Below are 24,259 nucleotides of genomic sequence, written 5' to 3' on the forward strand. Positions count from 1 at the left end.
ATAATTGGATGATTTTTGAGAATCACCTCCACCAAGCTCATAAATGATCCATCTGGCTGTGGAGGATGTCAAACAAAGGTGGTAGGAGGCCTGCATGGATGAACAAGGCTCTCATAAAGAAAAACAAAACAAAACAAAAGAAGTGCAGAAGACGTGGAAGAAGGGATACATGACCCAAAACCTCCAGAGGTCCCTTCCCACCTCAGCCACCCTGTGATATCTCTGAATCTGTGAATCTGTATATTTTAAAGCCTGTTCTTCAATGCCCATGAAGCAGTGTGGCATTTAAAAGACACCTGTTACTTATTCCCTCAGTTTCAGGTGCCTGTCTCAGGAGATCCATTTGCTGACAATAAAAATTTCTGGGGTCTACTTAACCTTCAGAAAATATTATATTATTGCATGCACCACCAGTATCACTGCAGAAATGGCAGGTTTAAATGGTGCCTGCTTTAGTAGGTTAAAAGGAATTTGTTAGGAAGTGTATATTTAAGCACTATTGCTATGGCACAAAAGACAATGTAGATGTGTGCTCAGTAGGAGACTAGAAGTGCAAGATCAGAACACCAGGAAGGAAAATGCTTTGAATGACTGGGCATGATTTAAACAGCAGGAATGATAGTATTGCCTGCAGTAGTAGTTTGATCATACACAATAGCAACATACAGATCTAAATGGCCATTTTTCTTGCACCTTTTTCTTTAAAGTTTAGTGATTTGAATGTGATTTATAAAGTGTAGCAATTTGTATTTGTTTTCACAGAGGTGTGCTTGGATTCACAGCATCATTGACTGAGCAATGAAGAATCAGCCCTTCAGTTCTTTGAAGGAAAGGCTAAGGACCCAAAACTTTAGTTTAGGCTAGGGTCCAAAACTTTAGTTGGCATTTTTCTGCTGAAGTCAGTGCAGCTGCTTCGATTTACAGTTCTCAACATCTGGACTGAATGCTGCAGAATGGGAAGAGGACAGGAGAAGGTGAGGAAAAATGCACAACTTGGTAATAGCTATTACAGAATTGAGAAGTACAGCCTAGAAACTTTCTTCATTGTAGTGAAACTGAGCTTCTCTTGGATCAACTGATGAATAGGAGCTGCACATCTTTTGAAGGATCTTAGAGAGAGTCTTGGGTCCACAGAAGAATACTCCAATACTGTTGCTGTAATCACAATAACAACAAAAAACATAAAAGCAGCAGAATAAATAGATAAACTGCACTTTTTGACAGCCTCCAGCTTTGTTTGTATCTTTTGAAATGGCTTTTTGAGAAATACATTTGAAAAGTTTTGTGTTACTGTCACAAAGTATTACAGTATAATTATTTTAATACTTCAGTGTTTATTATGTCATATTGCTTTATTTATTTGGATTGCTATATTAGAGGTCACAAATTATTTTGAATTGTAGTTCTTTGGTTTTGATTGTCATGCTTTTTTTTTTTTTTTTTTTTTTTTTTTAATTCAGAGAAACAAACACACTGCTTGGGCTGAAAATGTTCAGTGTTTTTTCCAGATGAGTAAATGTTTTTTTATTTTTTTTCCCCTAAAAAATGCATAAAATGTTCACTTGTTTCTGAGTATATTTTTTTTTTTGTTGAATTTTAATACTGATGGCTGATTTTTTTATTTTTTTTTTAATAATAAATAAATAAATAAGGTAAATAGTTCTCATAAATAACAAGAACATGACCATTGTAACAAACAGTTGTGTTCATAAGTGCACAAGTATGTTAAAAGGAACTGGAAACCTGTTTTCTTGCTGCAAAGGGCTATAAAGAGTTTGCTTTTAAGTACACATGTTCTTTTAAACATACATGTATATACATGTATATAGGTGCACACAAATGCACACCTGCTGTGCTACTGGGGGAAGCTGATTCTGCTTAAGCACAATGTAAGTGACAAGTGACAGTGTGTTTCAAAAAGTTTGCTCCTGTAAAGCTGTGGCTGTAGATCTGATTTTGGTGCCAAAGTTGTAGTCCCCCCATACTGCTCTAGTTCTTGACTGCACTCAGGTTCCACCTGAGTGGTATATTCCTGCTAATCCGCAAAAAGACACTCTTGCACCATGGGAAACTTGTTGGACCTAGATGAAGCAACCTAAAATTTAGTTAGTTCATACAAACTGATTGTTCCATCCTACAGTAGAAACTCTCAAGTTTCTTCACTTCTTGAACCTTCTGTAACCCAGAGCAAGAAAAGGTAGGGTGTTTTTTTGATTCAGTGTGCACAAGTATATAGTGTATATTTCATGCAGTGTTTTCCTTAACAGGTTCAAAGTTGACCATCAATATGTGCATCTAGGTTCAGAAGCAATACAGATTTTTCTGTCGTTTGAGCACTGGCTTTCTAAGGAAATATCACAAGACCCAGTAAAGAAAGTTAATACCCATCTCCTTCCCTGAGCATTAGAAAACCATACTTTTCTCAGCTGTTCTTAAAAAAGTAACAAAATTATAATGTTTCAGCTATAACTTTAAAAAGCTCTGTTTTTGCTGTAGAACCCCTATAAAAGGTCTTTCAAAAATCATATTTTCTGCCCTTGGCCTCTTTCTATTTTTAAACTTCCCTTATTTCCTTATTGTATTTATTTTGACCTCTATCAAGTGGTTTCTGTATTACTGTTATTTTTGTAATTTTATGGTGTTCTTGTAGCTTACTGTTTTCTCTTTGATCTACTCCTTTTCAGCTTTCTCATCTTTAAAAAAAAAGTTTTCTTCTTTTTTCTTTTTGTATCTCTGTCTCCCAAGTGCAAGCCTTTATTTTGCATTAGCAGGTAAATCTTTGGAAATCATAAAGGGTCCCAAAGATTCTGGAATTTTCTACCACTGAACACAAAAATATTTCAAATTCTTGCTTCAAAGACTTTCAGGAACAAAGAAGCTTTTCTCAGACCACTAGCGAATCCACCAAGTTCAAATGAACTGTCTTTGCCAGCAGAGATGAACTAATAACAGAACAGCATAGTCTTGCAAGAGTAGCCAAATATGTTCAGAGAACAAACATATCCTTGACATCATAAGAAAAAAATCACAGTTTATCTCTTTAATAACCATCTTCAAGGGAAATTAATGCTACTTTGTCCTTTGTGCAGAACAGTAATTGGATTGTGTGTTTCAATTATATCTGGACAAAGGCCAGGATATTGAAATACTTCTAAATATTAGATTTTCTTGTCCAAAAATTAGATTTTATTGGCATTCTCTTTCCGAGATTTCTTCATTAAAAGCTTCATTAAGCATAAATCTTCTTTCCACACAGCTAAAAAAAACTAAATTATTTTAAAAGGGTCATTTAGAAAGGTTTGCCCTCCCCTCCTCCCACTGTTTATGCTGAGAGACAAGTTACCTAACAAGGTTAGAAGCCAACCTGCCTTACCTAGGATGTTTTTCGGCTAGCTGCTTGAACTCATTGTCCCAGTTTGGCCTTCCATAGAAGGTCTTCTGTCTCAAACCAGTAATTACATCCATCTTGTCATCATAATGTAGGGCTATGTGAGTAGCCTAAAGGCAAATTCACAAGATAATCATTTTAGAATCAACAGTGTATACTCCAAGTAATAGGAGAAAGCAGTAATACAGCTTCTCAGTGAAAGACAGAAGTATTAATAAGAAAGAAAACTGTAATTATCAAATGGCAATGAGGAGAGGAGAAGAGTGGGGAGGAGAGGAGAGCAGGGGTACTCAAGAAGTCTAATAAACACTTCCAAAAGTGCTCATGACCTCAAAGGTTTTCAGCTTCTTGAGACAAAACATTTGAAATGAGTTGGGATTAAATATCTGTTTTTACTGTCTGGACCTAAGTGCCAATGACACTTTTACAGGCAAGATTCCTAAACTTCTTCTCAGTTTTTGAATATCACACCCTACACTTCATTCTCTGCAGTGACAGTGACAGTCACTGCTTTAAGGCCAAGTTGGAGTTTAGGAAAGGGAAAAAATAAAAGTGTATTGAGACAGAATTTGACAATAAATATTAGAAACTACATGCACCTTAGGGACTCTTGGTATGTCCTGACCACTGTGCTGCTGATGTACCAGAATATAGTCACAGATGTATCAGCTCTGTGGGGGTAAAACCCTGAGTATTTTGTCTTCTCCTGGCATGAAGGCAGGTGCAGAAATTAGATCAGCTCAGGTGAAGCAGTGATCTGAGTGAGCTGCATGTGTCAGTGCCAAGAAAACAAATCCTGATTTTCATGGACAGTTACTGTCCCTCAGCTCTTATGCTACACCCATTTCCATGCTATCTGAGTACCACTAGATATAACAACAAACCCACCATTTCTCTTAATTGTGCTGCTATTGTGTAGGAGTAATACACTTGTTTTCATTACTGTTATATCGCTGTTACTATAACTGTCGAGAAATTACTGGAAGAAGACTAAGTTAAAAAATGGGCTTTGCATTTAGTTCAGGCCACTATCATCTCTTTCAGAAGTGGCTGCTGAAATTTAGATCTATTTCATGCTAATATTGTATATTTCTCATGCTAATGAGTGTTACGAGTCTTCCATGTTGATTAACAAATCTATTATTCTTGTCAAGTGCATTTGTCACAAGAGGTCACAAAAACTCCTTGTTAGTTTGGGCCAGTGTCACGGAGGGCTTGGAAGAGTCTAAGAAAAAAATCGAAGTATTTGGTAGGAGTGGGAGGCAGGGAGCAATGTAGGATATTTGAATTGCTTACAGCAAAATTGTGCCACTGAGCAAAAGGGGTATTTCGATTCACATCAAGTGGAACTTTTCCAGGGTTTTTGGTGTCAGTCCTTTGTATAGCTCACAGTGTTAACGAAGAATCTCAAGAGCATTACAAGAAACAATAGGTTGAAACTTAGTTTCTTATCCAGGAAGAAGCAGACCTGTGCCATATCTGTTTGGCCATCCAATACCAAGAAAGAATATACAAAGAGCCTGAGACACTGAAAAAAACTTATGTCTGTGGGGGGCTGGGGTTTGGGGGTAAACACCCTCCAGAAGTGGAAGGTGCACTAGAAGATGTAAATTTACTTCATTTCAATATGAAGTAAAGTTAAGCATCATCCAAATATTAGTGGAGATGAATTTCAAACTATGATGACTGATGAACTAGAATTTCCTGACAGTAAAGAAGGCCTATAAGAAGAGGGAGCTCTGTGGATCTCTGAAGAAGGGGGAGCAGTTAAGAAGCACAGCTGCTCTTGGGCTTTGCTTGAGAAGCAGACACTGAAAAACAATCCTCTTCTGCCCTAGCCCTTTGGAGGTGGAGTGCTGAGGGACTCTGGGAGCAAAAGCAGTACCAGTGTAGTGGAGAGGCAGCACGACTCCAGGGATCTTTCTATATCACCTAACCAGCAGCACCAGATAACACAGCAGTGCTGACAGGAGACTGGACAAAGGGGTTTGAAGGGAAGGAGAGACTTCAGAAATGTGTGGAACACACAATTGAGGAGAGTCAGGCATCTCAGCAAGAATAGTTGTCTGCCTACCTGACTTTTGGTCTGATATTTGCCCAAGAGGGAAGTGAGATGTTGACAGCTAAGAGATGAGGGCAGCTTTGTGCTTTGTTAGGTTCATGAATAACTTCTTTCAAAACTGATTTTAGGTAATACCTCATGTTATTGGTAATGCAGAGTAGTGACTTCTAGGATTGCTTTACTGCTTACTTCTATGACTACTATACTTCATGATCCATGATCGGAAGAGATTTTTCTGAATATATTTTTTTACACATACCTCATTACATGATCAAATCCCTGAAGAAGGCAGAAATAAACTTTTTTTTTTTTTTTTTTTTTTTTTTTTTTTGTGGTAAACAGCAAGGGGAAAGATTTCTGAAATCTGATTTTTAATCTTTAGTAGACTGTCCTTGTATTCAGTATTCAGTAGAGGCAGCAGGAAATAAAACAGTAGAGCAAAGACTTTTCTGTGAGAGACTTTCTGGCAGGTACCTAACTCTGATCATAGTGTGATCTGAGAGATCAGTTAAAAAAATACAGAAAGAGAAAATCAACTCTTTTAGGTTTAGGTAAAGACTAAAGAAGTTGAATAAAAGCCACACAGTCTAAGGATTAAGTACCTCAAGGTGGGATGACAACTTGAAATTATAAAATCATGAATTTAAACTCAGTCAGAGAAAATATCTTTTCAAACAACATAAATCAGTCCATAGAGTTTGTTGTCAGAATGTTATGAATGCAGCAGGATTCAAAAGTGTACTGGACATATATGTGAACAACAAAAATTATAGTAAATAATGAGTAAACAAAACCAATGCTTTTTATACAACCCTCCATATTTCAGTGTATCTATTTAAAGGATGTTCCAAAAACATGGACAAAATGTCCCTTTACAAGCTCCCAAAAGCCTCTCTGCACTTGTGTTTGAAACACCTGGTAGTCAGGGCTGCCCAGGAAAAGAGACTGGACTGAAGGGATCACTGGCTTGCTTTCTCTGTTCCTGGTTTTCTAAATGTGAGATGGAAATGGAAACAGACAGTCTGGTGTCTTTATATTTACAGTTCTTTGTCTCTCTGTTTCATCCATCATTCATTCATCTGTTCCTGTTCCATATGTTACCATACTGGAAAAGCAAGGTACATTAACTCAGACTCATAAGAGTTTCATCATTACCTGACTTTCATCCCAACCAGTAAGAAATATATGATAACTTAGAAAATCATTTTTCCCTTTTTCAGCCATTTTTGTTTCCAAAAGGAACAGAAGATCAGCAAACCACTCAAATGCTGATGGGTCTCGACAGATCCAGTAAAAATAAACCTGTCAGATAAAAGTAAAGAGATTAAGCAGGAAGAAAACTTTCAATAAAACTTCCTAATGATAAGCTCAAGTCATTAACCACAGTGTGTATGACTCTTCTCCACTGTAAATTTAAACAGAATCACACATCATTTTGATGATGAAAAGGCTCTGTAATTAAAATAAATAAATAAATAAATTCATTCATTTTCATCTTAATGATTGACTGAAGATTGATTCACGTGTCAGTGAAGCTAGGCAGTGCACAAGTTTCCCAACTTCTCCTGCCAGTACACCTTTAACTAAGAGTACCTAATCCTGCATTTCTTGCAAATCGCTTGAAATCCTTTGAAACTTTGCATTGATTTTTGGTTATGATGAACAGGGAATTTCAATTTTACTCAGCACTGAAGAAAGGAATTCTTGTTTCTCAAGACTTTGTGCCATAGGTTGACAGTTGATGTGGTCAAAAGGTATTAGCTATGTACTTCAAGTTAAATACCCTATATAAAAAAGTCTACAGAATGTCCCTAGATTTTTTTTTTTAATTTATGTCTTTTTTAATTTGGAGCATATAATTTCTAGAAAAACATTAAACTGTAACTTTAAAGTTGCCACGGGGGTCTAATGAACCGCAATCCCATGATTTTGTTTTCTATTGTTTAAAGACCTCCTCTCTATGAAAAATTTACACTTTTTTTTTTTTTCCTCTAAATTTCTCTAGTTTCATCTTCCATATGCTGTATTTTTATTTTATTTTATTTTATTTTATTTTATTTTATTGTATTGTATTGTATTGTATTTTTAATGTTGTAGTCTGGATTGGAGAGCCTACTTTTAAAGCTTTGTTTCCCAGGCAGAAATTAGAGGCTGGGATCAAGCTGTCCTGTATTTGCTGGGATCTTGGCATAGGGTAATGCTTGCATAGGGAATCAGATTGTTCAAACCAGATGGTCAGTCACTCTCCATATGATGATGCATGTTTCTATTTCAAGAGTCCTCATTGTGGTATCTTCAGGTGGATCAGGTGAGACTCCCCCAAATCCCTGTTCAGCTCAATACTTAAATCCAGGTGGCCCAGGGACCTCTGTGACCACTCCAGCACGCACATGATCTATTGTGATCAATTATCTTACCTACATACAAAGCATTTTTAAACTAATTAACTATGTATAAAAGACTGTCCTGCATGACCATTTCTGCAGGAACAGTTTCTGCTGGAACTGTTTATTTGCAAGTGTGTTATCCATGTACAAGTGAATCAAATTTTCATCTGGAACCGTGTGCAGAGTCTCAGAACCTGTGAGATTTATCTCCCAGGATCTTAATCAACACACTAAAACATATAGCTGGCTTAGGCAGAGCAGGAGCTGCCTCGGGGAGTCTTCAAAACAGTTGGAAATTACCACCTGGAAACCTCCTTCACTAATCAGTCAAATGCTGAGCTGTGAAGGTGTCTGGCAGTGTTGCCCATCACCTCATTTCATCTAAGTCCATTGTCTCAAGCACATCCTGCTATGCACAGGACAAGAAGGGGAATTCCTGAACCACTCGGGATAGCACTTGGTGTCTGCCCAGCCACTGCCATGAAGCACAAATGAACCACAATTATATATACCATTTATATATAAATATATATGCATATATATACACACACAAATTGATTGCCATTCTTATTACTTAAGTTCTGGAGCTCTTGCTATGCTAATGCAATCCATCATTACATTCAAACAGAGAGCAGCAGACCTTGAAATACCCTGTGTGCCAGGCACAGCTGCATGCAGGGACAACCATCTGGAAACAATATAAGGTCTCTCAGTCAAGAGTCTTGAGCATACATCTCCAAGGCCATTATGTCCTTCCAAAAATGATACCTGATGTCCAAACTTGTGTGGTGAGATGTTCTGCATATACTGAGTGGAGAATTTTTGAAGCCTAACTGCAAGACCTAGAAGTTCTTCCTCAATTATTTATAGCCCCATTGCATGCTTAGGATATGAGTTCAGCCAATGTAAATTTTACCTTTGGGGAAATGGATGCTTCTCCAGACCAGCATGAGGCTGGGCAGCAAGACCTGAATGCAAGATGTTTGTATCTTTGTGGTATAATGGCAAAAGGATAAGACAAAAATATCATGGAAAAGGTAAAGAGGTAAACAAAGACAATTAGTGTAGAGAAAATTGGGACTGACATAAAATAAAGAAATAGTGGCCAGAAATTTGAGGAGAGTTACTGGAACTCTTGGAAAACAGACCACTGAGAAACTCAGAGGTAATGAAACATCCGAGGCATATGGAGTGGGACTGGAACCAGAGATGAGACAAGAAACCAGTGATGAGATCTTAAAAAGATCAGGACATCAACAATTTGGAAAGAGAACATAGGGTCATATTTGCTACACATAATTTTCTTCCTAAAATGCTGGGGTAGAACCCAACGTTCCTAAATTTCATAGTTCCTCTGCTCACCAGGAAGCAGGATCAGGAAAATCCAGTGATGGAGAGAGTGCTTGTTGTTCTGTGCACTTCTTTGTCAAAGACTCAAAGACCGACTGCTGTCAGTCATTTCAACAGCTCATAGACAGTGGTTCTCTCTGGACAATGTAATTTTGAGTGTAATTTATATAATGCCTCCAAAGGGATACTTCACAAACATGGAAGAAGCTTAGAAATACACAAACTCAGATTAAAAAGGAATGACATGGAGGTCCCCTATAAACTTATATAATATAAACTATAAACTTATAATGATGGGATGGCTGGCACTATTTTTATTGTGACTATGATTTTTTATATTGTTGCAAAATCTCTTAATTTCCTCCAACACATCTCCATTTGTGCTCACCAGGCCCTTCTGTTTTTTATTGTATCTCAGTATAAAATGTAATCTAGAAGGTCTGTCCCCAAGATGATCACTCTGGGGAGGTCTGAAAATTTGGAAATTATAGATCTTTTCCATAGGATCAATGAGCTAAAGATGCACATTAGACATTTCTGAAGTGAAAAATCAGAGGAGAAACCAGGAAGCTATAAAGAGATTTCCCAACGTTTTAATATAGCAAGTTGTCAGATTTCTGGTAAGGTGGTGGGAGAAAAATGTGGTAATACCGCACTTCACTGGAGATTTGGTGAAAGAGGCTAACAGTAATTTGAGATGTTTCCTAGATCTGAGCATGCCGTAAGGGACCATCTGTGGTTTCTGTAAGAAATATAAATGAAGTATGAGCCTAGTAAGCAGAGATAAATCATTCAAGGTTAAATAGGGTATTTTTACTGCCCAGGAACAGGACTGTCTGCAGAATGTTAGTACCAACTATCTTTGCTGTTTTCTTTTTCCTATTCTGTTTTAATGTTTTACTTTAAATAATGCTTTGCATGGGTTCATTGCTGATTTACACTGACATAGGTTATGAGGAAAAAGCAAGCACTGACTTCATAGCATTTCATTTTTGTGACTAACAACAGCATTATTTTAAATTAGCAGAAATATATAATTTATAGCCTTAAGCTTAATTTATTTATTATTTTGTGGATGAATCATGAAGTCCCTGCTTGTTCCACATCCACTGCACCTTGAAAATGAGGCCATGGAGTGCTGTCAGTCTGTATCACACTGTGGCTGTTGATTTGTAGTGAGAAATTTCTTCTCTCAGTCTCTATTTGATCATCTTATTTCTCAAGCCTTTTCAGCAGTTCATTTTATGGAAATATATCTGTAGTATGTGTGTGTGGAGAGGAGGCATATGCTCCTAAATGAATAATGAACTGTGTTCAGGGTAGCAACTGGGAGCAAGTGGGCAGGACTGGGCTCCAAGCACGTTCAGGGAAGAAGGAAGAAAAGACAGCTGATGAGCTGAGACAATGTGGTCTTGGAAATGCAGAAATACTTTCCAGAATATCGGGCTGTGGAACTTGAAGGAGTGGTTTTAGCTGGTTACAGACCTAGCTGTCACAGTAACAGCCAGTTCGACCGAATTAGGTCAAGCTGCCTCTGGCACAATCCTCTTGAGAAAGGATATCACTTTCTGAAGCTGCAGAAATTCCTTAAACTCATTCCTGTTACAGTTCTGCTGAAGCTGTATCCATTGCACTGCCTCTAATTTTCATGTTAGCAGTGGAGAACATTGGCTAATGAAGAAAGATTGTCATTATAAAAGGTATTTTCAGCCATAACTATAATCTTAGAAAGAAAAGAGCTACTGAAGCGGGCTGGCCTATGGATAAAAGGTTTGTTCTTCCTTTAGATCAAGGAGGACTTCCAGTATAATATGTTAAAATAAATGCTGTTTATGAAGGAGTCTTCCTTTCTTTACACGGAGTGCCCATAACGTAGCACAGCATATTACATATATAATTAAAATACAATAAACACACCATAAAATTCATCCTTATTAAAATTAGAATAAGACCAGAATCAGTGCATTTCTATAATTAAACAATTATTCTGAATCCTGTATTTTTCTTGTAAGCCTGATAATATTAACTGATTGTGCAATTATTTAGAACCCTTAAAATCTGTTTTAGATTTATGATTCATTAGTCTCCACCCACCCTACCCCCATCAACTACATTCATCAGCTTGATGGCTTGCCCAAGTAAACTGTCTTAAATTTTCCAAGTGCTCTTTTTGCAAATTGAGTTAGACACAGTATTGCTATTAATCAGAAATGTAATGCAAGGGCTTGAGTAGTCGCTTATTTCTATATTTCTATAATATTCTACTCCCTTGCAATGCATGCATATTCATTTTCCCCTATTCTTAATTTTGTACAACAGACACGGAAAAGCTCAGATATTTCTTTCCTGTAAGTTGAAGGAATATACTGTGTAAATCATCTTCCATCACACAGAAAGTCATTAATAATTATCTGTTGGTGACCATCTGTCTGTTTCTCTTTGCTCCCTGAAGACAGAAGGGGAGCTGTGGCTCTGAGCAAAGCCATCTTTCCACCAATGAGGTGTAAGAGATGATGAGGCCAGGGCTGTCAGAGAGACACCTTCATCCCTGGATCTTGCTGCTCCCCCTTAGACATGAGACTGCTCACTGCAAAGCCCTCCTGTATCTGCAGCTGGACACCTCCTTGAAAAACCCCTCCTGCTCCTGGATAAGCCATGCTGCCCATAGCACATCAAAAAAGATCAGAGATCTGCCTCAGCCACTGGGCCTCTACAGGCTAGGTGCAGCAGTACTGGCAGCCGGGGACATGCACAACAGGGCATGACAGGCAACCTTTAATATAAGTGCAGGATGAGACTAGAATTCGTACCCCTACATCTGATGCAAGAAGCCAAAACTTCTCTCAAAGACAGCTGAGGTCACCTTTGATAAGTAAGCCCAGTTTTTCAGGCCAAAATGTTATACTGAGGAACTCATGGACTGGGGTGTACTTTAAAGAAGAAGGTTACCTCAGATAGGTACGGTCAGTCTCAAAGAATATGGTAGAGGGTATTTTAGCAATGAGTAGTTGGACTGCTGTTGAACTTACTGCCATGATATTCTATAGTTGTCAAAAGTCTACATGGGTTTAAAAAGCAATTAGAAAAAGTCATGGAAGAAAAATCTATTAAGGGTTATTAAACACAGAGAGGCAGCTCTTGTAACAAGTCATTACGGAACTGCAAGTTGCTCAAAGGCAAGAAAGTGTACAACAAAGAAATATCACTGTATGATTTTTCATTCTGTACATTTTTCCCATGGCACCCATAAACAGCCACTGTTGGAGAAATGACATAGAGCTAGATGGGTCTTTGGTGAGACTCTTTCTTATGTCCTTATGTAGGGTAAAAGTAGAAAGTAGATGTTTGCTAAAATTTGCATCTGATGTATCTGTACAATTTAATCAATTTCAACAGCATTTGGTCTGAAAAATTATATCACTAATGTGAAAAAAAAAAGATATTTTTTTGCTTAACTACAGCCAGTAGAAACTTTCCAGCCATAACTAGTAGCAGTTCCCTTCCTCATCACAAAGAATGATGGGCAAATGAAGGCTCTAAGGCTACTTAATTGTGAAGAATCAATTAGATAAATGTGTACTCATTTTGATTTGCTGGGTTTTATTTATTTAATTATTTTTTTTAAGTTATACAGCTGCAGACATTATGGAAGCTATGAGTATTTATATCTCAACTGTATGTGGGCAACACTAAGAAATATTAGTTCAATAAGCATAATGATAGCTGTACTCAAATCAAAATGAAGCTGTTAAAAAAAGAAAAACCTCTTATTTATTTCCTTAATAGATATTTCTATGGTACTCATCATGGCAGAGAGTGCTGAACACTTTGAGGAAGATTAAATTATTTGTAATTATACCACAAGTGGAAGGTTTTAACCAACGGAGGGGAGATAAATAATCGTTCTCGACAATATGACTGTTTTACAATATGACTGTTTTTGTTTGTTTGTTTGTTTGTTTGTTTTTTAGGAATGCTGTGAACTTTCCCCAGAACCTTTCATCCAGGCTTTCAAAGTACTTTACAAACAGTGATGAAGTTTAGCCTTATAACACCTGTGAAAAATAGGCTTTGCTATTCCCACTGCACCAATAAGGAAAACAAGACATAGGGAAAGGACATATAGAAATCATTATAATTTTGTATTTCACGGGAATTCAAAAAGCGGAACTCTATAGATGAAAACTGTGGCAGAATGCACCATACAATTTTCCTTGTAGACTCACTTACCCAATATTCTCCCTGAGCTATGGATGAACACCCTGAGGTATACTATTCTCTCAAAGTATATTTAAATTCAGTTCTTTTCCCCTTAAGACAATGACAGCAATGATAATAATAACAATTTTAAATGTTTGCATATATAATATGTGAAATATACATTTGTAACACATCTATGCATATATGTAGCTCTCCTTCCACTGGAAATAATCATTCTAGTACAATGGGAATGTTTGCAAGTACACTTTTCACATCTAGCACATATTTTCATTTTTATTTCCCTTCTTTCTCACAACTTTTTCTGCCTCAAAGATCCCCCCTGGCAATTTGAACCTGTCCTCAACTCCTCAGTTGCTAAAATCCCAGACGCTTTCTCAGTGGCAGCTTGTCATTAAGATGCCAGCTTTAACACTCTTTCATTTAGAAAAATCAGCCCCTTGGCCCCACAATCAGCTCCGTATGTACTGACCCTCTCAGAGATCTGTCCACTCCAATGCAATTTCAACATCTGTCCTTAAAAGTGAAATGTTGAACAGTTCCTGATTCAGCTTTTATATTGAAAAAAAGAGCTAAAGGAAGCTGTAAGATCTGCAAGTTACCACTTGCCATGGTAGGTAGCAAAGAACATGTTTAATGCTGATTTTTTTTCTCTGTTACCTTCTTATCCCTCACCTGCCTCACTCGTTCTCTTCTTCACCTGTCTTCTTTCTGTGCAGCCACACTATTCTTTAGCAGAAGATGTATAACAAGTTCTCCCATCAAGAGTTTGTTACGTTAATTGGTGCCATCCATGACTTAGAGCCCACAGTATATTTTTTCAATGGAATAATTAAAGTGGTTTACAGGCAGCAATATGCATCTTGATATATGAATCTCATCCTGAGCTTAAATGCCTTTTTTCATTCCTTCTTGCCTGCTAATGTCCCTCTGATTCTGCAAGGTGAGAAAAGCAGCTGGTGGTTGCTGAAAGCAGTTTTGGGTAAGGACAGGCACCCCAAGGGCCCGCGTGAAGCTTGTGGCTGGACAAGGGGCAAGTGTTGTCATCAGAGCCCCCTGAAATGACCCTGCAAGATTTGTTTTATAGGAAATAAGAAAATCTTGTCTTCTAGCTCTCTCTATTTCAGTCTAGTTATGAAAGACATTTTGCATTTGTCTCCAATTTCTATGGAAAATCTTATTCTTCAGCTTTTACTAAAAACACTGCAACTAGGGCTACTTAATTCCTCAGGAAATGACAGAGAATTTGGTAGACTTTACCACACAACGGCTCCTGAAGCAGCTGGAAAGTGAATGACTGTGTTAGGTTATATGACTGTGGGCAGGTTATAGCACACAAGTGAGTCTCCAGCTCTGAATTGCCCCTCTGCCCTGGCACAATTGGCTTATTTGTGGAGTTTTTTAATGGAGTGATAAACTTTCCCACCTACCTTCTGCAGCGCCAGTACTGCGTTAGGATTGCAGCACTTGTACCAAATGGATTTTAAAATAGAAGCAAATGGTGTGACTCCTATCCCTGCTGCAATGCACACACTCACTCTGTAGTGAAAAACATCTGTGGTTGTAGATCCATATGGTCCATCCACAGCCAGTCTACAGCAAGGAAACATTTAGTCAGGGGTCAGCAAAGTATAAAGTGACAGAAAAGTTAAAATGTGTTGGGCTACATGTTTTCAAAATTGAGCTTCTGTTAAAATAAAAGAGGAATGATGTGCCTAAGTTGGCATGTGAATAACCCATACAAACACATTTAATTTTCATTGGGTGTCATTTAATAGCAAAGCAACTGTTTTTTTCTGAGATGAGAGAACAAGAGCACCCATGTGGGTTTGGGGCCTGGCCATCTATTTAAGCATGCAATTGCAATTTTCTGGCTTTCTGAAATGTGATTAGTCATATAATTGCATGTCCAAATTTAGCTGAGGAATTTGCATATTTAATTATGAATTACTGAAAAGCATCCTGTTTTAGAGCTTTATTTTCTGTATTGTATATATCAAAGTAAAGACAAACTGATTATATTAATCATTTTGAAAAGTTCTCCTTATGTATTAAAGTAATAAAAGAGAAAACAAAAAGAGGTCATCGTATGCAAGGAAAATAATATTTTCTCAGCTCTTTCAGAACAACTAATATTTCAGAAATTCATTTTTGGCGATAATACTCTACTTAGTATCTGACATAGAGGTGAAATTTGTAAGTAGAAACACTTATTTATATTGCTAGCCACTATAATCAATGTTGCTGATGTTGAAACATTCATTTTGATCAACATTAGAGATGAAAAAGATTATTAAATAATCTGATTATTTCCTCTAGAAACATGTAAATACACACTGTGCTTTGGAGTGCTCTGTCTAGTCTGTCTTTAAATAACGTAAGTGCTCTAGAAGATTTTTTCACAATCTAACACCAAGTCTTCAGAAAAATGGCCTTTTCTCCTTCTTTCAGATTTTCTGATGTTTTGTGCTCTTTCTTGCATAAATCATCTTAAAAGTTCAGTTTCAACAGTATGAACAAATATGCAGACATGGGGACAATTAAGTGTTTTAACAGGAAAGGAAAGTAGGATCACCAAGCAACAGTACACATCAATATAGGGACACAACGGATCTGAAACCTGATTGTTGTTTTCCTGAAATGTACATGAAGTCCTAGCAAATGTTTTCCCTTTCATTCATACTTGTCACATGGCTTGTTTTAATTTCAGTATTCCAAATGCTCTGCAATTGCAGTAGCAAATGAAACAGCAACTCAGGGATAACTTTTGAAAATCTGGCCTCAGATATAAACAAAATAAATTATTTTTAATATATGTCATTATTCAGATTACTGTCAAGCCCTGTGCTTTTTGAACACTCAACATTTCTTGTAAAACAGGAATGATTTAGGTTATATATGCAAAATGTTCTACGTAGTTCAATGTAGGCTTGGTAGCAATTCTCATTATTGTTAGTAGATTGAGAAGAAATTGATCTGGAAGGAATTTCAAGAGATTATTTAATTTGTCAGTATGCTATAAACCAGAATTATATCTAAATCATTCCTTACAGGTATGTTCCTAAATCACCAGGTGACAGAGATCCCATCATTGGTTTGAATGTCTTGCTGTGCAGAAACTGGAGAGCTTAGCTTACAAAGATTTCCAAGAAGGCAGGGAAAGAGAAACTGAACTATACAACCCATTCATTTGAACCAGAGAGTGTGTTGGAAGGTAGGAAGATAGTAAACAAAGTAACAAAAAATATATTTCATTTGTGTATGCCAAGAGAGGACTAGAAAATAGGGATATAGGCTGTTCCTATTACAAATATATTTTGGATACATGTATATTTTCTTTTAGTATTCCTTTATTAATTGCAGTATGCATGCTTTGTTTTTAGAACCTTACCTTATCATTCAGTTGCTAAATGTCTTTTGTCTTCTGCTTGGTTTCTGCAAAATGGTATTTTTGACTGTAGCTACCAGTTTGGTATTTATCTTTAGATATAGAAAAATGTAAAAAAGACTTGTTTTTTGCTTTATTGCTAGCTTAACTATTGAAATAATCTTTTTAATATATTTCAAGAAAGCAACTGGACTGTGGTATTAGGCAGCCTAAAAAGATTATAAGGAAGAGGTTTTATATATGACAGTGTTGTTTATTTCAATGCTGTATTATGGCCAGCAACATTTGATAACATTTTTCTCTTTCTCCCTTACATTCGCTGTCAATCACTTTGGGCCATTTGTGCTCCAGTTCTGCTGAAATAGCATAATTCTCATTCCAGTTGCCTTTAACAAAGGCTCAACTTTCATTTCTAATTCTTATTAACTGATAATGCAAGGACCACGCTAGACTTTCTTCTCTGCCCCCACAGTCTTTTTGCCTCTGGAGCTTAATGGCATCCATAAGCTTTTTAGGGGAAAGCTCACTAGCATCCAAGTCCCACTAAATTATATAAATGTGGTTAAACAAGTGCCTTTTGCTGTTTAGTTTTACTGGAACCACCTCATCAAAAGCAATTTTTTTAGGGGGAGAAGCAGTCACTTCAGTGGCAGACCCTACACATTCCCCTGCAATTGAAATGATCCTCTGTTGTGCTGGGCTGTTTTCTGTGGTGAAAAACTCCACTATGGCTGCGAGTAGCTAAATGGTTTGAATCCATCACATGTAGAGCCAGATATTTAGCAGGTGTAAGTCAGGATGGCTCCATTAACTTCAGCAGATCCCTTTGTTTGCAACAAAGAAGGATCAACATTTCGCTTGGATTAAGATGCCACATACAGAATATAAATGTCAATAACTTTTATACATTAGGACAGGATTTGGGCATCAGAGACAGAGTTGAGAGAGACTGCTAGAAAGAAATAAGGTTCAGTCAGAGGTTTCTGCAGCCACCAAATATCTATGTAACCCAAAGAGGTAAACTTGACATGTGGATGACAGGTGATGTGTGCCAGAACATAAGCATCCAAGTAAAAATCTAGCCAATACCTTCTAAGGTTATTTTAATTTAGTTCACAAGTACCCCTCTATCAAAATGGATATCTACAGATATAGGTGGTGAAGATTTAGATGATAGCAATAATGATATAGATATCAATATGGACTTTCAATTCATCAGGTCTTCTTGATAGCTACTGGACTAAGCTCATGACTGTATTTATTTATTTATTTATTACCATAATGGCATATTTCTGGATCCAGAACTATGATCTAATACAGTGCCATAGGGAACACCCACAGAATTAATTGAAATTAAAAATGTTAAATTTTATTTTAAAATATAAAATTAATATTTTAAAATGTATTGTTTGATATTCAAACCTTGGTAACATCCACAACTCCTTGAAAGCTTTTTCCTCTGCTCCAAAGGCCTTGAAGAGGGCTGCAGTCCAGTCCCCAACCACCCTGATGTGAACACTGAAGAAGTCTTCCTCAGGAGCTGAGGTGAGGGTGAAGGGGTGCCACTCCAGCGATGACACCGATGAGCACTGCAGAAAGATATACTGACCAGCTTCCATTTTAAAGCCATGCTTCTTCATGTGAAGCTCAAGGACTCCAGAAGAATGGGTCACCACCTGAACAATAATAAAAGGGAAGACTGTTTTCCTTGAGAAGAGTAATAGTTTGCTTCCATTAAGCTACAGCTGTAGATTTAATCATTTCTACTTGAGTTCAGCTACGAGTTAATAAAAATTTTTAAATGTCTTGAAGGCAATGGCCTAATCTCTGTGTTGTAGTGCTGCTGCTGCCCAATAATGTGCAAGCAGATGCAGTATGAAACATGCAGCAGCTTGCTTTGTGAGTCTAAGAGACAGATTAAAGGCTGTAATAAAGCAACATTTTGTCAACTTTCCATCTTAGTAGAGCCTACACAGAAGTACTCCTTGACAGGCTAAAATAATTTTCCAATTTTACTCTCATGTAATACAATTAACTTGTATGTATGGGTAGGATTATTGCTGGTTTGGCAAGAAGAATCAAGCCCAGTAGAGTTCAATCCTAAAATACTTTTATTAAGAGGTAATCTCAGTTAAGCAGACAGTTTTATATGTCACACGTGGCATTCTGAGATGTTCAGATCACAACCACCCTATGAAATCAGAGGCATGACTTGTCCTGGATGCTTTCCCCCTTGCACAAGATAAGCCTGCTTCAGATCGCTGGCTTGATATGTGCGGACACAGCTGCTCCAACAGTCACATCCCTGATTCATTCTACCACGAATTAAATGGGGCCTCAGCACACAAAGGCATTTAGAACTGGGATAAATTGTCACAGTTGTACTAGTTTTAATGATGCTTTGACTATTTATGCTGACAGATAATGTAACGCTTCATCTCCTTGGAAGACTCCGGATTTTAAAGAAAATACTGATTTGTGCTAAAGTCAAGAGCCTCTCTGCCATTTACTGCAGTGGAAGATGTGCTTCAGTTCACTGAAAAGAGATAGCCTTAGCACAGAGGTTTGTGATATACTAGTGTAGCCTTATAAGTCTGGTATTTCATTAATCAGGCTTGGTCCCATATGGAATATTCGCATGGACTTGTTATTGGAATAAATGCAAAAAATGCTAAAATCAATACTTGGCTGAAACCATAGTAATGATGAAAGAGCTGCTGAAGCTGGAAGTAAAAAATAAGGTCATAATATAGAGAAGTTATCTATAAAAGATAAAAGAAGTCATTGGCATTATGTTCTTTTTACACAGACATGCACGCTACGTTACATACCTTAGTAATGACCACCTCCTGTTGAAATCTCCAGAATCTAACAATTCTTTCACAGATATACAACACCACAGGACTTAAAACCCACTTCCAAGCCTGCAGGAAGTTGCATATTAAAAAACAACATTTATTTCAACTTCTACAAAAATGTTTTGCATTTCTGGTTTAAATCAGCAGATAGCCTAAAATGAAAGTGTTTGCTTTCTTTTCTGTGATTTTTCATTTGCCTTTCTCAAGAGAGTATTTCTGTTGCTACTGCAGCAATTCTGGCGTTCTCACAGAACAGACATATGGGACTCCATCATAGGCACACTCTAAAAGCAGTGCTAATATCTATCTGTGTTCTGGCCAAGAAGAGTCCTTTAAAATCCATTCCTACTAAAAGGCAAAAGGACTAATCTATTTAGGAAATATAGAGAGAGATTATTGGACCTGAAGAAGTATAGATGCATACATTGATACCCATTATAGCCTCACTGTTTTGTTGCTCCTCAAAGTCTGAAATATTTCAGAAGGGTCAGATAAGAGTACCTCTTATTGTCAGCTCTGTGTTTTCTGAAGCTGCATGAGAAAACAGTCAGTCCCAAATATGCAATTAGAGAAATAAAATGTATTTCCATTTAATCCATTAGTCGTCTCTGTATCCATAAACATATTTTTTCTATCTAGGATACTAAGATGGTTGTACTTTAATTGTTGCAGAGGATTGCTGTACTTGTACTTGCTGATTGTATATCCTGATCACAAGAATGGCTATTGGCTATTCAAGGCTACTAGCTGATGATTTTACTGAATTTTACCATGACAGCCTAGATAATTAGATGTAATTGAATCTTCAGAATTAAAATAAAATAAAATAAAAATAAAAATAAAAATAAAATGTTTGTTTGTTTGTTTTAGGAGATACAGTTTTATTTCCAGTTTGGCTACATGCATAACTCATGTTAGTGATCTGAGGACTCCACAATCATGTGGCTTTTAAAATTTCCAGAGTAACTTGCTAAAACATTGACTTTGCTCCACAAGCTGTGTAACGGGTTATAAAGTATCTTTTATGAGAAGTGAGCAATAAAATTATGTGGCTTCCTTAGAACATGCTTGGAGGATGGAGTAGCAATTTCCCAAGGTTAAGTCTTGAAAATTAATTAAATAAATAAACATTGCATGATTTAATAATGGGAAGAAACCATCATAAGCCTGAAGATTCTGAGTTAAAGCAGAAAGCCAACACATCCGTTGTCCCTAAATACTACAGGTGTCTCTGCACAGTGGGTAATCACACATGTCGTGAATATATTAGCATACATAAAGGCACAATAATGATGAGACCTGTTTTTCCTCCCTTCAATTTGTGCTACCTGTAAATAAAAGCACGTGACAGGAATGTTAAGGCTGCAGGCTCTCCCATGTGAGAGTTCAGCTGAGATTTCAAATGTGCCATTCTCCCGTGCAATGGAGCATTCAATACAAAATATCTTGTGGCTGGTTTCCAACAACAGGACATCCACCAGGAGGGGTGAGCTGCTAAACAATACAGCTTCTGGCCAGAGATATGAGATATGGAGCAGGGTGGGATTGTTGAGAGAGGGACTCTACTGCCTTAGCCCCCCACAGGAGCCTTGGTGTGCACACTGGTACCATATTGCACAATCCCAGCTGTACACAAGGCTGTCCCCCTCTGCTCAGCCACATCTGCCCCTGCCCTGCCAGTACTGCCATCATTTCTGAGCCTTTGGATGGATTTGAGCCCACTGCAATTCCTAGCATGGATCTCACCATAGCACACCACCCATCCAGCGAAGCACTGTTCTTACAGACAATCTATATGCCATATGGTATCATCACAATTCATTTAAAGTAACGTAACTTTGCAAGTACAGCCTTGGGTATGCAGCAGAGTGTGGCAAAGTGGGTTTAGCATGGAGAAGTAGAAGTTCTCTCCAGTAAGCTTTATGATAATGAATGTCAAAGAATGCTGTTGAAAGAAAGTTCTTGTCTGTATTCACAGTGCATAGCCATGTATTGATTTTTATGGTGACATGTAGCTGAAATTTTTAGAGAGGCATTCATTTTCTCATTAATATGCAGGTTGGGTTGTGGCTAACAATAGTTTAGTTTAAGAAAAATCTATGTCAGCCATTAAAAGAGCTGCAAGATACTGAATGCTAATTTTTCTCCTTTACTTTAAGATTTCCTTTCATATGTTTTCTCTTTCTGGAAGAAAGAACTAAAACTTGCATATGAGCAAGCTAAATCTTGAGCTGTAAATGTTAAATGATTTTGTTTAGATGCTAGACATCTGACACACTGTACAAGTCTGCTACTTAATTACCCCCTGTGGATTTGCAATCTTGTTGCAGCAAAACTACCCTTCCGTGGGACATTTTTCCTGTCTTTTGCCTTTCTCTTTCATAATTCATTGTTTCATTCTTCCCAACTTAAGACATCAAGGCTGGGCAACAGGAAGTATGTGCCCCAAAGCAAGGACATAATTTTATCTCTAACTTACTCTTCCTTGGTATTTAGACTATTCATATTAAAACACTACTAGTTAAAATAATAATAATATTAATTTGAATCTCTCTCTCTCCTGTTCATTGTATTTTCTGTATCTCTACCCTTATAAGATTTTCACTTGGAGGCTATTTTCATGCAATAAACACATCAAGGATATTTGTGATGCTGAACGAGAAAAACTAAATGTCCTAAAAAAAAAAAAAAAAATCCAATTCTGAAATCTATACCCTTCAAAGGGAATGTTGGCTAACTAGCTAATGTTGCAGAAATAATAATAATTATTAATAACACCTAATTTTTACACATCTTTATCTTTACCTATCTGTACAGATTGTATAGGAAGTATATAGGAGGTGGGGATCACTATCTTCTCTGTGCACATGGAGAGGTTGTGGAGCAGAAATATGCAATTACTCTCAAAACATGACACTAAATGCCAGTCTTTAGTATTGTACACTCCAGCCCCCCACTATCTAAGACACACAGCCTCTCAGGGAAGGACATTAGGTTAAAAACAGAAGACAAACATCACTCTTACCACAGGTTTCTTGCCAGAAAACTGCGGCAAAGGGCACTGAGTGACTTTCTCCCATTCCAAGTAGTGATCTTTACAGTAAGTGACGTTATGAAGCAGCAGACTCTGGGATGTCTGACCTCGGATTAGCTGACTTAAAACAAAAATATTCATCAGTAATATGCTTCTTTGCAATGTTTCTATGCATCTGTAGGTTTTGTACTAGTACCTGAAAGCAGACATGAAGAAAACTGAAGTTCAAGAACTGGACGCTTTGTGTCTATTCTTTTCTCTTTACATTTCCTTTAAGTTTACCATGACTTTTTGACCAAGTGCAAGAAGTATGTTAAAATATCGGTATACATCAGTGTCAATGAAGTGTGGAGAGTTCTTGCACAGAGAATGTACGTTTTACTTTCTGTGGCAAAATCAGAATGATTTCCAAGTTCTTTGGAGCAGACACTTTGACCCCCTCTATATATGAGCATCTGGTATTGTTTAGAAAAACAATAAAATTTTATAGTGACAGACCTTCTCTTTCCTTTGCTGCTTTCTAAATGCATTTTTAAAAGCTGCAAATAAAGTTGGAGGACCGTAATTAGATGTGTGCTTTCTAAACATATTAAATTCTAGCTTCTTTACTTCAGAGAATGTTAATGATGTGAATTTTCCCAAACATATCAATCTTGACTGTTCGGTTTAAATAGGTTTCAGCTGGTGTTGATTATGGATAGAGAAGGAAGATTTTTATGAGAAACCCTGTGTGTTTCACATAGTTTCTCTGAATTTTCCTGTACTTACTTTGACTCTACAAGTCTATCCTGTCCTGCTCACTTGTCTTACAAAAGACAAGGAGACGAGAAGTGTTGCCTTCTTTAACATAGCAGTGTCATCATCTGCCACCTGTTCAAATGGAAGGACAGAAAAGATGGTAGGCTCAAGTGAGCAGTTGCTTTTGTGCAGTCAGCTGGTAAGGAGGAAGAGATATGAAGTGGATGAATTTATCTTGATTGGATGACTTGAGTCTTGACTTTTGACTCAACTTTTCATAAATCAAGTGGTGTTAGAGATGTATTTGGGCAGCAGGAGCTGCTCCGTTGCAGTGCACTCGCCAGTTGGTGCAAGCATCAGATTCATCTAATACGGTTAGCAGAGCTGCTAAATGAGTGTCCCCTTTTCAGGGAAATCTATTGCTGGGAAATGTCAATCAGCTGGCTAGGTAGAGGGAGCATACAATGCCAAAGAGTTCTGAAGGGTCCATTGTAGTTGTTTGAAATTGGATTCTTAAAGATTTAAAGGTGAGAACTGGGGGGTGTTTTTTAATCAGGCCAGTATATAGTTTACAGCATGTATTTGCATCCATGACTCTGAAACTTGGGACTAATTAATTAGGCTAATGTCAGAAACCCTCAAGGCCAAACTAAGTGTGGCCTTCACACTTCACAATCACAAGGAAATCACAAGGAAAAGTAGCAAGATGGGAAAAGTAACAGACCTCAAAGCACTGAACCAGTCTGTTACCTGTCCCATGGTGACTCCATGTACCTCGTGGAAGTAGACATGCACAGACTGGGTGGGGGCTAACAAATTCCTGTGTGTCAAAGGGT

The 24,259-nt window shown here is 37.3% G+C and overlaps 1 protein-coding gene across 1 annotated transcript in view; it reads right to left on the minus strand.

Moving 5' to 3' along the window:
* Positions 1-1,028: 1,028 nt before the first annotated feature.
* The window catches only part of NOX3 (NADPH oxidase 3), a gene marked incomplete at both ends in the record, with an annotated part of 39,832 nt that continues 16,601 nt past the window's right edge, over positions 1,029-24,259 (minus strand). The window contains 7 exons of the mRNA XM_082757318.1: positions 1,029-1,155; positions 3,374-3,498; positions 6,606-6,752; positions 14,836-14,998; positions 18,216-18,469; positions 19,625-19,717; positions 22,677-22,806. Coding sequence (XP_082613444.1) covers positions 1,029-1,155; positions 3,374-3,498; positions 6,606-6,752; positions 14,836-14,998; positions 18,216-18,469; positions 19,625-19,717; positions 22,677-22,806 — 1,039 coding nt within the window. The remainder of the gene's footprint in view (positions 1,156-3,373; positions 3,499-6,605; positions 6,753-14,835; positions 14,999-18,215; positions 18,470-19,624; positions 19,718-22,676; positions 22,807-24,259) is intronic.

Source organism: Aythya marila (genome assembly GCF_965140915.1).
Source record: "Aythya marila genome assembly, chromosome: 3".
Classification (NCBI taxonomy): Eukaryota; Metazoa; Chordata; class Aves; order Anseriformes; family Anatidae; genus Aythya; species Aythya marila.